This window comes from Equus caballus, chromosome 5 (assembly GCF_041296265.1).
Source record: "Equus caballus isolate H_3958 breed thoroughbred chromosome 5, TB-T2T, whole genome shotgun sequence".
Lineage (NCBI taxonomy): Eukaryota > Metazoa > Chordata > Mammalia > Perissodactyla > Equidae > Equus > Equus caballus.
The window spans coordinates 43,694,278-43,710,338 of record NC_091688.1 but is presented as its reverse complement, the minus strand read 5'-3'; the positions used below and the strand labels follow the sequence as shown (position 1 = coordinate 43,710,338).

General features: G+C 42.8%; 1 protein-coding gene across 1 annotated transcript; it reads right to left on the bottom strand.

Annotated features, from left to right (window-relative positions):
• Positions 1-13,756: 13,756 nt before the first annotated feature.
• LOC102148649 (late cornified envelope protein 3D) lies at positions 13,757-14,910 on the bottom strand. Its single transcript, XM_014739777.3, has 2 exons — positions 14,870-14,910; positions 13,757-14,327 (listed from the first exon to the last, which is right to left on the bottom strand). Exon 2 carries the CDS (start codon positions 14,304-14,306, stop codon positions 14,043-14,045), a length of 264 nt encoding a protein of 87 aa, XP_014595263.1. The 5' UTR covers positions 14,307-14,327; positions 14,870-14,910; the 3' UTR covers positions 13,757-14,042.
• Positions 14,911-16,061: the final 1,151 nt, after the last annotated feature.

The following is a 16,061-nucleotide window of genomic DNA, read 5'->3' as shown; positions in this document are numbered from 1 at the left end:
TACTTATCTTTGTAATATTTATCAGATAGCTCTTTAATCTGAAATTTCTTGGCAATGTAATCCTACTCTTTATAGAATATATTGACTTTCACTGGAGATGAACTCATTTTTCAAAATTATGAAACACACAAGAAAAGAATCCATCATGCGTACATTTTCAGTGGGACTTCATTTGTGTGCATTTTAGGTGGCTTATGTTGAAGACAAGTCTCTGTAGGTTAATTTTGGGTTTGTTTCTGTCAAATACCACAGGTCACCTGCCAGGGACCAATTTTTATTTTACTTACTTAGCTAAGGGATTCTCAGACCACAAGTGTAGTATACATTGGAAGAATGGCAAATGAACCAATATTAGGCACAAGCCTGTGGTTATTAATTTTAAAGGTTTATTTTTGCTTCTCACCCTAAGCCCAGGGTAAGGCATACAAGCTTCCTTGTGTCTTGTGGTATCCTTTTTCTAGTCCTTTTTCACTGAATATGTCTCCTTTATTGCTCCCAACTTTGTCTCTTTCTTTTCATGATCTTAGATCTCAAACTCCCAGAAAATGACTTTCCCTGCCCTCAGCCAGCTGCCATATCCACTTATAGGCTTCCTATTCTGGTTATAGTTTTCAATTCTTCCTTCAATTATGGAACTTGGGAATTTTTCTTACTTTCTTGAAAGCATAGATATGCATTAAAAGGATATTTATTCTATTTTATCCAACATTTCAGAAGGTTATAGCATAAAGATTTTAAAGTTTTTCAACAAGCAATATTGCCAGAGCCAGTAGATGATTCTTTGAAAGTTCCGGGCTGTCTCAGCTGTGCTAAGGGAAAGAATTTCTGCTCTTAGGGGCAAATATGCTCTGGGGACTGTTGTGGAGTAATCAGTGGTACTCGATGTAGGAGAACCTCAAAGGGAAGCCAAAACTCAGGGATCAATTGTTGATTCTCATTCCATTGCTAAGCAAGGCAGAGTTTTTATACAATTTCTAGACTCTAAGGTTCTTGAGGACAATGCTTATGTCCTATATCTTGGTGTTTCCCTGTTAACTCAGTGCTATGATTTGTATAATATAGAAGTTGCTTGAAAACAACTGTTGATTGACTGTTGACAGCATAAACTCTATAATTTAATCCTCACTTTGTACTTTGTACTCATCAGAAAATTACATCAAGGTGTGGTGCATTCTCACCACAAAACAGCACATTAACCCTGCACTCCACCCAGTTCAGAAACAGATGAAAATTGCCTGGGCTCATTTTTGACATTACATCCATTCTGTGATGAATTCATGATCAATAAAAAGTAGAAATGATTAATATATTACCTATTAAGTTAAAAATAGTTTTAAAAAAACTTTTAAGGGTAAATAGCCCAAAATTCACATCTTTAGCATTTGAAGAGATTATTAGAGATCATGTAGTAGGATCACTCATTCAGTGTCGGAAAAATCCCTTCTACAGTAACCGGGTTAATGCTTGAACACATCTAGAGACAACATGTTAGTCACTGCTTCACAAGATAGTTTATTTCATTTTGAAAATTTTAATTTGTTAGAAAGCCTTCATACTGTTTTTAATACTAATGTAACTTTTTTCTTATCATTGAATAATTATGTTCATTATAGAAAAATGTGACTATAAATAAACAAAAGATAAAACCACTCATAATTCTACCATCTACATCTAGCCATTTGTGCACCTGGTTGTGTATTTCTCCAGATCTTTCTCTGTGCAAACTTTTTTTTCCTTTAACAAAAATCTTTTCCGGCCGTGAAGGCTATTTTTTCATCTGAACTTTTCACCCAATAATATATTATAGCATCTTTTCATGAAAATAAACACTCATTCATAGCACACTTTTCATGCTGGAATAGTTATCCATTTTATGGATAGTCCACTGTTTATTTAACCAATTTCTTATTGCTGGGCATTGTTTTCCCTCCAATTTGTTACTATAATTAAATGTGGTGTAATGCATGTTGTTATTCATTCAAAGATATTTATTAGGCATCTTAACTCTGCCTAGCACTATCTTAGGTGCTGAGGATTCAGAATGGGGGTTGAAATTCCTGCCCTTACTGTTAATCTCTGAAGGTGGAGAGAGGGAGATTATAAATTAACAAACAGACCACAGATAAAATCATCACAAATAGTGATAATTGCTAGGAAGACAATAAAACAAGGTAATGAGACAGAAAGTGACTGGGTCGAGTCTGTAATTTAGGCAGGGAAGATATACTTATCACATAGCCATAGGATAAACCTTGGATGAACCTGTAGAAGTGTTGTATTTTGTACTAAGTTATCTTCCCATCATTGTGTAGAGGGCCTGCTTCTTGGCATCCGTACCCATGCTGGCTCTGTCTGGAGCTTTACTCCTACTCTTCAGCCCTAATCCTGCCCTCTGGATCAGCTCAGTGCCAGCCATCTGCTCTCTACTTGCCTCATAGCAATATTGTCCCTCACACGCAAAGAACTTCACACTTTGCAAAGAACTTTCGCATGCTAACCTAATGTATTCATTATTTTGTTTTGCTTTTGTTATGGAAAATTTCAAATCTGCATAAAAGAGATAGAATAGGATAATGAGCACACTATTATCCAGCACTCAGATTTAAAAAAAACCCAATATTTTGCCAATATTGTCTCATCCCCCCTGCAAACTTTATTTTCCCGGATTATTTTAAAGCAAAGCCCAGACACCACATTTTTTCCCAGCCATAAATATTGGAGTTTGTACCTTGAACACACAAGGACAGTCCTTTCTTATATAACTTCACTGCCATTACTATTCCTAACAGAATTAATAATACTTCTTTAATATCATGCAACACACAGCTCACGTTCACATTTCCACAATTATCTAAAAAATGTGGGTTTAATGTTGGTTTTTTGAATCAGGATGCAAACAAGATCCACACATTGGGTTGATATATCTTAAATTCCTTCTAATCTCTAACACTCCCCCTCTGCTTTCACATCATTTACTTTTTAAAGAAACAGGTTATCAGTCTTGAAGAACGGCTCATGTTGTGATTTCAACCGATTGCTTCTTTCTGGTGTCATTTAATTTTCTTGTGATGTCCCCATATTCCCCAGTATTTCTTGTAAAATGATAATTAGATCCAGAAGCTTAAATTAAGCTCTTTTTTTGTTTTTTTTGTGGCAAGCCTACATTAAATGTGATGTGATGTCCCTCTTCCTGCACAATACAGGAGGCACATATGGTCTGGATATTCTCCCCTTAGTGATGTTGAGATTGATCTGTAGGTTTGGGTGGTGTTAGTACTATCCATCCACTCATTTACAGTTCCCCATAAGCCTTTCACCTAATGCTATAAGCACATATTGATGATTATTGCATCATTTCTTTAGGCGCCAATAAATGGTGATTGTCTCATTCTATCATTCGTTCTTCATTCATTAACTAAAATTGTTTTTATCAAAAAGAATTTTCCTCATCAACTCTGTGCTAACCTGAAAGAGTTTAGTTAGGAAAGACAATAAATGTTAAATTCTTTCTCTTGCCACTTTTCAGAATAATGAGCTGGTGGCCTAGCAATTTCCAAAGATAACCATTTTTAAATAAACAGTATCATTATGGACTGATGGAGTTCTCTGTTTTTTGATGTGCCTTGATCAGTTGTAATGATTACTGCTTTGGGTTCTCAAATTGTCCCATGTTTTAGCTTCTTGTGTCTTTTTACACCACCCCAGTAGTCTACCGTGGCTTCCTTGCTTTCTGCTATAGTGAGATGTCCTGGGTTCATCTTGTGCGTCACTTGCTTCGGATCTGGCCTTAGATGTTTCTCCAAGGAGTCCCTCTTTCTTTTAGTGGGAAATGGTACTTAGAGACCTTAGTACGGGTACTATGGATGAAAAATATTACTAAGTTTTTACTGTTGCTAGGTCTTTTTAGTGAACAACACTAGGAAACACAATTTTTTCAAGAAAAAATCATGAATGAATAATGATATTTAAACTTAAATTAACATTTTAGGATATATACTTCTTTTGTATTATTCTTGTATTTTTTTCTTCTTCGGCTGAAAATTTTGGTCTTTTTCGTTTTATCTTACAATACAGCTATAATATTCAAGTGATAATGCCGATATTATTATTAATGATAACATTTTTCTTGCAATGCTAGGTAAGATTTTTTCAAGATTCTTCCTTCCTTGGAATAGAGATGTAGAGTCAAAATACCATCTTTTAAAGTTACCGGAAGTCACTCTTTTCTCAGTGTAGTTATGCCGTCAACCTTACATACAGTTAAACCCATTTGTTGTAGTTTGTTTTCACTGTTTAGAGATTGTTAAATTTAATACTTTTGTTTTTAATCATGTGTTAAAAGCATTTACAATATTCTAAAGCCAAAACTATGAAACAAGGTACATTCAACAAAGTCCAACTTCCTTCCTTGTCTTCTTTCTTTCTCCTGTACACAATCATTTTTATTAGTTTTAGCCCACAGTTTCTTTAACTCTTAATCTTATTTTTAAGGCTTTTATGTAGGTGGGAAAGTGATTATCATCTCCATTATAGAGGAAGCAGCCCTGCCATGTCTAAACCCACAATGCCAGAATCCAAACCCTGTGCTCTCCCGCAGCCCATAACCCCCTCTTCAGGCAGCCTGAGGAATTGCATCAAGGACATGCAGCCATCTGGTCACCCTTAGGTTAGATTCCAAATTAAACAGACTTCTGGCTTCAGTGATTACTCCTCCTACTCCAGAATTATGTAAAACAAGTATGCTGGCTATTTTTGTACTCCAGGTGGTGCTTGGCGTCTGGAGCTAGAAAAACTTGTGGGTAGATATGTGTGAATAAGTGTCTGTCTATTTGTGTGTGTGTGTGTGTTGTTAGGGAAACAAATTATCCCCAAGCTGCTAGTTTCTGCTAACACCTGCTGTGGTGACGTGGAATTGAGATAAACAATGACAGCACCCCTGGAATCACCCTGTAGGCAAATGCGGGGACCATTTACAAGAGGAAAGCCGTTTTGAAATCAACGAGGATCACGGTTCAGAAGACAACATGGACCCTGTGAAGTCTGTGTTGTGGTTCGGGTATGTTTAACAATAAAAACCCATGAAATGTTCTATGAATTCAAAATGACTGTAGATTTAATTTTTTTCTTTCTAATTCAATTGAATTTTAAATTGTATGGACACCTGGGAAGAAAATAGGGACTACAACTTCCCTAAGGGGCGAATGCACAAGTACGACAGAGTAAAATTCCTAAAGTATTGTTTATCATCATAGGGTTTCTTCCGCCTCCCCTCCCTCCCATCCACCTCCCTCCCTCGTTAGAGACCTGGGGAAGTGGAAGGAGCAGCGCTGGACAAGGGATGCCTGGGCCTTCTTCTAAGGTGAAGTGCAAAACTCCTGGAAGGCTCTCCCCACTTTGTTCCCCTCTCTATGATGAGAGGCAGAAGGTTTTTGTAGAAAGCGGCCTGATGTGAGCTCACAGTAGTCAAAGAGCGAGGTTGTGGCTTTCCCAGAAACCTCTCTCTGTTTAGAAAAGATCCAAGGAAGCGCCCCCCAAAACGTTTGAGTTTTTGTTTGTTTGTTTGAAAAAAGGTTTCAAAAGCAGAGCGTTTCGATGCCAGAGGTAGTTCATGTGTATACAATGGAATTATTTAATTTTTAAGCAACAACAGCAAAAGTGATAAAATGTCTGTAGAGAGCCGTGAGAAGCGGCGCTGCAAGTGGGACGGAAAAAGTCAACTTTGAGATTAGGGCCAGTGCGACAGCCCTAAATTCAGGCAGAGCTGCCACGGGTTTGGGACGAGCCTGCCCAGGCTCGGGTCCTCCTCCCAGAGCTCGCAGCTGGACCCAGGGGAGGCTGCGCACCGGACCGACAGTCCCCCTTCTCTTTCTTTCTGATTAAGGGGCTGCCCTCTGCCATGCAGCAGCGGTCAGGAAAGGCGGTCACTGACTCAGGGTGACCCGAGAAGACCAGAAACGGCTGTTTCTTCACTGGTAAAATGAGGGATGACTTTTCTAGCGCTGAAGCCTTAAGCCCTTTCTTCCCCTCGCCCCAGGGAGCCTCAGGACCTCTAATTCTTAAGAATCTCACCTGCCTAATTACTTTCTTTAAAAAATAAAGCTATTTCCTGATAAAGTAATGCACATTCACTAAATTTTTGAAAACTGCAGAAACATGAAAAATATTGCGTGTTTGTGTGAATACAAAATCAACACCACACGTGTACGGCATATGCTGCTTTTTCACATTACATCATGAGAATTTGTCCATCTTTAAAAGTGATTTTAATGACTGAGCAATATTTCATCCATTTTATGGATGTAGAATATTTTAGTTAACTATTCCTTTATTGTTGGACATTGAAGCAAGTTCTTCTCTAAAGAATGACACACACGTTAAAAAAATAATCTCTGATGATTTTCCTGGAAGTAATTACTATGCTGTTAAATCCAGTAACTTTCCACTATCCGGGCCACAACCGCTGCCATGTGTACGCCTGTTCTTCACAGCCTCAAGTACCCAGAATCGGGTCATTACAAAAAGGCAGGTGGAAGAGATGTTTTTGTTGTTGTTTATTAAAGAAGTTGAAGTTATTTTCGTATTTATTGGCCATTTACAGTGCTTTTGTGAATTGCCTCTGTCCTTTCCCAATTTTTCAAAATTGAGAAATAATTTTCTTCCCATAATAAGTTAGGACTTTTTGCATTTGTGCTATATGGGAATTATGTAGCACTAATAATATGTAAGAATATTAATGTTGTTGAATAAATGCTATAAACATTTTTACTCTGTTGTTCCTTTTTAAAACTTTGGTAGGGTAATTTCTGCCCCCTGGAGCTGTAAATTCCGTGGTCAGCTGGGGGTAGCTCCCCCTTGATTTGGAAGCTGTCTCTGGGGAGGGACTGAGAAACACACACCGCAGATGGCCGCTAGGTGGCTCTGGTCGCTCTCGCAGCCTGTGCTGGGCTGCCTCGCGGCCAGCTGGAGTGTGGAGCCACGGCTGTAGCTGATTCCCTTTCCCGCTGCTCAAGCGCCCACCTGGTTACAGTCGGCCCTCCGTGCCCGTGGGTACGGAGCCGCCTAAGGCACTTGAGCATCTGCGGATTTGGGTGTCCGCCATGGGTCCTGGGACCAATCCCCCGCGGATACTGAGGGACGACTGCACTGTCTTTGGCGCGGGTCTATTTTTCCCTTGCTCTCTGCGCTTCTGAACAAACCCGATCTCGTGCTTTGGGGCTGATGTGGGTCCCTTTGGCTGTCTCTAGGGGCATATATTGCACAGAGGTTTCTGAGGTCTCAAAGCTCTAATGCCTAGCAATCAACACACAGGGCTCCAGACAACCTAATGCTGGCCACCAAGCCTATTGACGTGGCTCTGGTGTTGTTAGAGCAAGCAGCTCATTATCCTAAGTGCAAGTTAGTGTCAGTGGTGGGCAGGGTGAGGATGGGCGGTTACAGAAATGTGAGATGGAGGAGGGGAACAGAGGCCTCAGAGCTCACTTTCTAGTGGAAGAGGCAGGTAGAGGAGCGATCACATGGTATAGTGGGACTGCTGATTCTTACCGAATCTGGAGATGGAGGAACAAGTCGGGGGCCAGGGAAGAGATTTCTTGGAAGAGCTGAGATTTAGGCTGGGTCCAGCAGGATGAGTAAAATTTCTCCAGGTCGAGGGGGCATGCCAGACTAAGTGCTTGTAGCTCAAGCCAGAGTATGGGATGGCTCCCAAGAACTGCAGACACTCCCGTGTAGCCGGAGCCCAGGCAGGTAAGGGAGTGGCTGGAGGCGTGGATAGAGAGATAGGAAAGGCTGGAAGTGGTGGGCCTTGGATGGAGCTAAGGCCATGGCCTTGTTATGTTGTGTTGCCTCCAAAGGAAGTGAACGTCCTTTGGAGGGTTCCAGCAGATTTCCTCCTTGGCACAAACTCACGTTGTGGAATGACTCTTACCTCCCTCTGTTCCCAACTTCTCAGGCTATAAAAGATGCACCCTGGGCAGAACTTTGCTTTGAGTCACCATTGGGGTGGTTGCTGCAAAAGTGAGGATCTCCAAGTAGGAAGATCGCAAGCCCCCCAGAGCACTTGCCATTTAGAACTCCATTTTTGTCTCCCCTGGACCCCCTTCTCCCTAATCCAATCCATCAACAAATCATGTCCAGTCCACTTCCTAAACAGTTCCTGTATTGGCTTGCGTCTCCCCATCTCCAGTTTCTGCTGCCTCACCTGGGTCGTAATCATCTCCTTCAAGTAGCACTGTGGTAGCCTTCTAGGTGCCCACCTGCTTCCATTCTGTCCCCACCTCTTCCCCGTGGAAGCCAATTATTAAAAAATGAACAAAAGCATAGATCAGATTAGACCATCCCTCTGCTTTAAAATACTCCATGGCATTTGGAATAAAACTCAAGCTCCTGACCTTGGCCTCAAGGTCCTATGAGATTGGTACCTTGTCTGCCGGGCTCTCCTGTCTTGCTCTCCCCATTCCTCACCATGTTCTCAACAGTGGTCCCTTTCTCCTCCTGGCACATGCTGGGCCTGTTTTAATTCTATGGAGTCTCATTGGAGGTTTTTAATGAGAGATTTGACCTGAGCTGCTGCAAGTGTTATCTGCCGTTAGGCTGACGGGAAAGTACAGAGAGGAGAGAGAGAGAGAGGCTTGGACATTGTCTGGCAAGATGCGAGAAGGACCAAACAAGGCAATTGACCCCAGAGATGAAGAAGAGGGAGCAGATGTGTGAGTCCTCCTAGAGCTGACTTGCTAACTCTCTAGGGCATGGGGGTCAGCTAGATGTGAGGGATGGGAAACCACAAAATGGCTTTGGGATTTCTAGGACTGGTAAGTGAGACTCGGTGTCAATAACAGAAATTGGGAAGTCAGGAGGAAGGGCTGGCATGATGGGAGAAGAGGAGAACTGAATTCTGTTTACTGACCAATAGCTGATGTTTCAATGATAATAATAATAGTAATAATGATAGAAGCTACCACTTACCAAACACTTTCTATGTGTTCGATACTATGCTTTGACACGTTTATTTGCTTTTCACAGCACTCACTCACTGTGAGGGAGATGTTAAAAGTATCATTCCTGCAGTGATGAAGAACTGAAAGCTCATAGAAGTTAAGTAATTTGTCCAGGCTCCCAGTTAAAAAACAGCAGAATTGGGAATAAAATCTGGGTGTATTTGACCCTAAAGTTCTTAGAAGGTTTTCTTACCTCTGCAGTGATTCTAAGCATTCTACACATTTGAAAATCTCATAAAGACTTCAAGCTTAACATCTAAGGCTGCACTCATCAGAGTCCCCCTGAATCAACATCCTGTCGTGTGTTCTTCAGCTCAGGGATGAAATAACACTGCAGTCCAACCCGATGCAAACCTGAGACTGCAGGGTCATCCTTGATTCCTTCCTTTCCCTAACCTCTCAACCCTGAGTCAGGCACTACCATTTCTGTCCGAAACTGCTCAGTCATCGAGCTGTATGCCAGACACCTCTTAACCCTCCTCCGTCCCACAACCTCTCCTCAGTTCTGGTCACTACCATTTTTTGTCCCACCCCTCTTCCCTCTGCCTTTGTAGCCAAGGAAAAGACCCAGGAATTAGGAAGCAGTGAGGAGATTGAAGAAGTCCTTCAATGACAAATTAAAGGAAGAGTCCTCGTAGTGGAATCTGAGATCAGGAGAGGAACAAAGGCCTTTTTAGCTTAAAAAAGTCAAAGTTATAGAGCAGAAAGGTAAGAATTATGTAGAGGGAAAACAACAAGGAGGAGAAGCCCTTTCATCCTGGGCCTGAGGACTTTCTGTGTGAGGCACAGCCCATGACATCCTCCTCGTGTCCAGACTGCAGCATCTTCCTGGACAGGGGTTAAGAAGTTCCCCAGGAAGGACTCAGGAAGGCCTGACTCTGCCTCTTAAACTTCCTCAGACCTGCTGTTTATCACTGATTTGCTCAGTGTATGAATATGTGCCAAACACTTACAAAATGTTGACAATACCAAGAGCATCATACTGTTTTCTAGCATCTCATGATTGTGATGGGCAACTGTGGAACCAACTAAGTAAAATGCACTGTTTTAAGTGCTGTGACTTTGCACATCTTCTGTGAGCACTTACCCCAAGAGTCAAAGTCTGACACCACACCAAGGGGAGGAGGCCGTACTCCCCTCCCTACCTCAATGTGGAACCAGCTCCTTCCTGTCTCACGAGGCTGCAGCTGGGGAGCACCTGGGGCAGAATCTTTTTTTTTTTTTAAACTTTTTTTTTTTTTTAAAGATTTTATTTTTTCCTTTTTCTCCCCAAAGCCCCCCGGTACATAGTTGTGTATTCTTCGTTGTGGGTTCTTCTAGTTGTGGCATGTGGGACGCTGCCTCAGCGTGGTCTGATGAGCAGTGCCATGTCCGCGCCCAGGATCCGAACCAACGAAACACTGGGCCGCCTGCAGCGGAGCGCGCGAACTTAACCACTTGGCCCCGGGGCCAGCCCCTGGGGCAGAATCTTTTGCACAGACAGCCCTTTCCTGGTGTAGGGGTTGGAGGTGCCTTCATCAGTGATGCTTAGCCTGAAAGAGTGATGCATGCAAGGCGTACCATTACCTGCATGAGGCTGGTGATACCCTGTCACTGCAGAATCAGAGGGTGGCAGAGCCATGGGGGAGAGAGGGTGTAACTCCAGCCTTTCCCTGATAGCTACTGACTCCTCTGCTCAGGGCCCACAGGCTTCCCTGAGGCAGGGAGAATCTGCCACTTCCTTCTTTTCATTCCGTGTCAGGTCATTGCACCCTGTGTAGGCAGGGCTGGGCTCCGAGATGCTGAAGGAGGGAGAACGTTGAGCAGCCTGGAATGGGGAGCGCCAGGTGGAGCAGGGACAGATGGTGGGGGTTAGAGAGACCTATTGTTTCACAAGACCTTTGGCCACCACCAAATCTACCATATCCAAACCGAAGGTTTTACCCAGGCTGAGGTCTTTCCTGAGTTTATCAAACCTGTGCTTGTGTCTGCTCAACACTAGGGCTCTCAGATAGACGGAAACATATCTTAGCCTGAGGCCAAATTTTTCCTTCCTGGAACATCGGCGTGTATGCCTATATATGTGTGTGAGCATGTGTTTGTTATGTGTGTGCGTTCATGTGTGTGTTAGGTGTGTCTGGGTGTTATCTGACTCAACATCCTTTATGCTTCCTGGCTGAGGACTACCTAAGAATTTCTCAAGCTTTGGGTTAGCAAATAGCCTGTCCATAGCTATGAATCCATATCCTGCTATAGTATGAGTCCTGTATCTGCATCCACCTCTTCAGACAATCCTATCTCAGCCAGTTGAGCTGGGCTGTATATTTCGGAGCAGACTTGACATCAAGCCCATCTTGTGGACTGTCTGTTACATTTTTGTCCCCAAAGTCTAAAGAACTGGATTTCTGTGAACGTTGGAGGGGAAATTGATTTCCAGTTTGCCACTTCCCCAAGGCTTTAAAAAATATTTAATTCTATGAACTCACATGGTGTTGTGTTGGTTTGACTTTAGCTCAGGCTCTATTAGGTCTTTTTTTTTAAATTTCTTTTTTTATTCTAATAATACATATATAATGTAAAATTTACCATTTTAACCATTTTTAGGTGTACAATTCAGTGGAATTAAGTACAATCGTAATGTTGTGCAACCATTTCCATGATTCATTTCCAGAATTTTGTCATCATCCCAAACAGAAACTCTGTACCCATTCGACAGTAACTCCCCATTCCCCACGCCCTGAAGCCCCTGATAGCCTCTGCTCCACTTTCTTTCTCTCTGAACTGGACTGCTAAAGCCTCACATAAGTGGAAAAATACAATATTTGTTCTTTTGTCTCTGACTTATTTAACTTAGCATATGTTTTTAAGGTTCATTGAAGATGTAGTATGTATCAGAACTTCATTCTTTTTTAAGATCAAATAATATTCCTTCGTATGTGTATTATACATTTTGTTTATCTATTCATCTGTTGATGGACATTTGGATTGATTCCACCTTTTGGCTGTTGTGAATAGTGCTGCTGTGACTATGGGTGTACGAGTATCTGTGTGAGGCCCTGCTTTCAATTCTTTTGGGTATATACCTAAAAGTGGAATTCTATGTCTTTTCTATTTTTTAGTTTTAAGAAATAGTCTGGCTTAGGTCTACTTCAATATTATTTCAATAATTTGCACTCAATGAGAAATGTCACTCGGTTTGTGTGTCAAGGGATGGTTTCCATAGTGGGTGGTTAGATGTAGTCAGTCGATGGCTACACTTTCGTTCAGAGATATTAGAGCTAGCACTTGCCTTCCCCAAATGGGGTCCTATTGCAGTCATGACTTACAGGATTTGGAATCTTAGCGGTGTAGAGTTTGAAAAGCAATATTAAACACATTGAGCTGTGCTGAAAACAAGTAATTTAGAAAGAATTCTAGAGCCAGCCCTGATGGCCTAGTGGTTAAAAGTTCAGCACTCACCACTTCAGTGGCCCGGGTCTGCTTCCTGGTCATGGAACCACACCACGAGTCTGTCAGTTGCCATGCTGTGTCAGTGGCTCACATAGAAGAACTAGAACAACTTACAGCTAGGATATACGACCATGTACTGGGCTTTTGGGAGAAAAAAAAAGGGGGAAGATTGGCAACAGATGTTAGCTCAGGGCAAATCTTTCAAAAAAATAAAAGAGAATTTACTTAAAAAAAAAGAACGGGGCCAGCCCAGTGGTGCAACAGTTAAGTTCTCACAATCTGCTTTGGCGGCCCAGGGTTCGCTGGTTCAGATCCTGGGTATGGACCTATGCACTGCTTGGCAAGCCATGCTGTGGCAGGTGTCCCACATATAAAGTAGAGAAAGATGGGCATGGATGTTAGCTCAGGGCCAGTTTTCCTCAGCAAAAAGAGGAGGATTGGTGGTAGATGTTAGCTCAGGGCTAATCTTCCTCAAAAAACCCCCAGAATTCTATTACTTGCTTTGAAGTAAATCAAGATAGTCTGGTGGTTGCATTGATGGTCCTACAGCCAGACTGCTGTGTGACCTTGACAGGATAAGAAAATGTGCAATGATTTTGTTTCCATATCTGTAACATGAGATAATAAGAGAACCTACATCCCAGGGTTGTTGGGAAGATTAATTGAGGAGCTATATGCCAAACAGTTAGCACCAGGCCTGGCTCATAGTAACTGCTAATATTTACTATTTGATCTTATGATTACCTTCATCTTCATCCATCTTCATCCCTCTCTCACTTCCACCTTCTTCTTCCCAAGTTTCTCACATCAGACACTCCCAGACAGAGCCTCAGCACCACTTCTCCTCTGCTTCTGCAACCTCTTCAGTCTTAACTCTCACCATGTGCCCCCCAGAGCTTTATTGAAGAAACTGAGTTAATAATCACCCCGAGGACTTCCTTTCCTCCCCGGTCTCTCAGCAACTTTTCTGCTAGTTTTTGGGTTCTTTGTCTTCCCACTCCCTGTCTCTTAGTTGGGGATCCTGGAATACTGTTTCATACTCTGATAGTGGCAGTCACGTCCCCACAGACTCTGGTTATGAGTGAGAGTATTTCTTACACTGTGTTACAGAGGAAAGAAGGTCTTTTACTGGTGTGGGGTTGAAACTAGTAACCCTGCTCTTCCCGTCCCAACAGAAAGTTTTCTTACAGGCCCCTTTGAAGAACTGGAACTGTTATTTTTCTAGTCCAGGGTCGAGATCTGTTCCTTATGCAAAGTAGTGTTGGCCGGAGGAGCAGAAGGGAGGAGAGACTCACAGAGCAGCCTGGGTTGGAGAAAAGTCAACAACAGCCTAGTGGTGCTAAGGAAAAAATACTTTATTTTCATGGGGTCAGCCACAGGTGATGACAATTGATGGAGCAGATATTGCAAGTTCTGGAAGATACCAAGGTGGGCATTCTGTGGACTCCTGGAGAATAGATAGGAAAAGCCACTGAGGAAAGCTCAGCTGCTGTCCAGGAGCATCTCAGTGCTGGCCAAGGGCATGGAGATGGGCATATTGGGAAGTAACACACTAGGCTGAGATGGTCCTTAGAATTTTGTTTCCTCTAAAGTTGCTGGTCTCAGCATCAGAAGCCCAGGTCAGCAACAGCCCCCAGAGCCCTGGCCACAGCCTGAGCCCCCGGACTGCTGACCGCTGCCACGGTCACAGGAGTTGGAGCTCCGGCGCCGGCATCGGTGGGACCTGCGGCGCCCGTGGTGGCTCAGGCAGCAGCCGCCCTCGGAGCTTGGAGCACAGCCCGAGGAGGCTGGAGGTGAACACTGTGCGGGGCTCTTTGGGGGGCACTTGGGCGAGGGGCACTTGGGAGGGGGCTGGCACTGCTGCTGGTTCTGCTGGCAGGACATCTCGGTGGGAGGTGAGTGAGCCTGGACGGATTAAAGGAAATGTCAGTGCAAAACCTCTAGGCCAGTTTCTCCCCATGAATGGTTTTATAAAGCCCTTGCTCCTAGTACCAGCTTCTTCCTGAGCTGTGGTCTTCAGGAGAAAATGGGAACCACTCTCAAGTTAAACTGACGCGGCAAGACATTTCCCTTACTCAGCCCTCCTTCCCAAACCAATGATGATACCTTCTAACTGGGCCCCAAGTCTCTCTGCCTCCATAGAAACATGGAAGCAAATACGCCCAATTGGATAATGACTCCTGGAGAATGTCTCTGGGCTTGTGTGCATCTTTCAGGATAAAGAGTGGAGGGGATGCTGAGAGCCAGGACTCTGGTGTGTTACAGACCCTGATGTCACAGACCACAGAAGTTGCTTGCTCACTGTCCCCACCCTTTCCCCTCTGCTCTCCAAGGTCTCTTCTTGCTGTCTCTATGTCAGACACCCCTGCTTCCCTTTTCCCCACTCAAATCTCAGCTTGTCTTCCCAACACTCCCAGCTGAGGTTCTGTCCCCTTCCAGACACTCACCGATGCAGAGGAGGCAGGAGAAGGCTGTTCCTGAGGAGGCTGTGGATGAGGAGCCTGGGGCAGGCGCCCTTTTATTCTGTGCTGGGTTTGTGATACACGGCCTGAGCATGCAGCTGCTTTCACAATCAGGGAGAGGGTGACAGCACCACACACTCCCGTCAAAGGTCTCCAGCTTCTTCCTGCATGCTTGTGAAGATGTCTGGCAAGAGGGAACTGGGAAATCTTGATGACTGCTCACCAGGTGTGTTGGGGACCTGTCATTTCTCCTTTCACTCATTCAGCTCAGATGCTTTAACTTCAGCTCTGCCCCTTGCATTTTTGCTGGGCAGTGAGGATGTAGAGACATACATGACACATTTCCTGACCTTGAGCATTTCAAGTTTAACTGGACAGACATCAGAGAAGAAAACATATGCCTCTGATATCATGTGATTCGTCCTGTGATAGAAATGTCTCAAATATTCGTTTTGTTTTACTTCTTTCCTATTGCTCTGCATATTCCCCAGGGTAATGATTTTTTTCAGATGTAATCAGCTCCTGACTTCTGGGGTTGTTGGGTGATCTGAGACTACTGGACCCTGGGAATGAGACATGTTAGAAAATGGACAGAGGATGGGATCCAGGCCCTGTCTGGAGCAGGTGGGGCCCTTCAGAGAACTGCGGTAGGATTATATAAATGAACAGACAAAATATCAAAAGGACTTACAATAGTTGAGATCACAAGACTTAAACTTAGTATGAGAAAAATCCAGTTTGTCCCTATTTAGTTTTCTGTGGGATATAATAATATTGATTATCAGAAAATGAATGATCTATGCGTGTGAAATATTTTAGCTAATTGATGGGGTCATGAGGATGATTTATTAAACATGTTGCTAATGATGTTGATGATGGTGGTGATGTTATATGCATCACATTTAATAGAGCAGATCTGACCATTTCTAAGGATTGTGTATGGTGATTTTTAAAAATAAAATCTGAATTCTATTTTACCATTGAATTTTATTACAGTACTAGAAATGAATTTCCAATTGACTTAATCTCTACTATCATAATAACTGCATTTGCTATTTGTTTCCAAAACATTATGGTCAGAACTACAACAGAACATTAATTATTTATATTTAAGTTAGATGGTTAATTTAAATAAAATATTTTTATGGTAAATATTTACTTTTCTGTAGTCCATAGT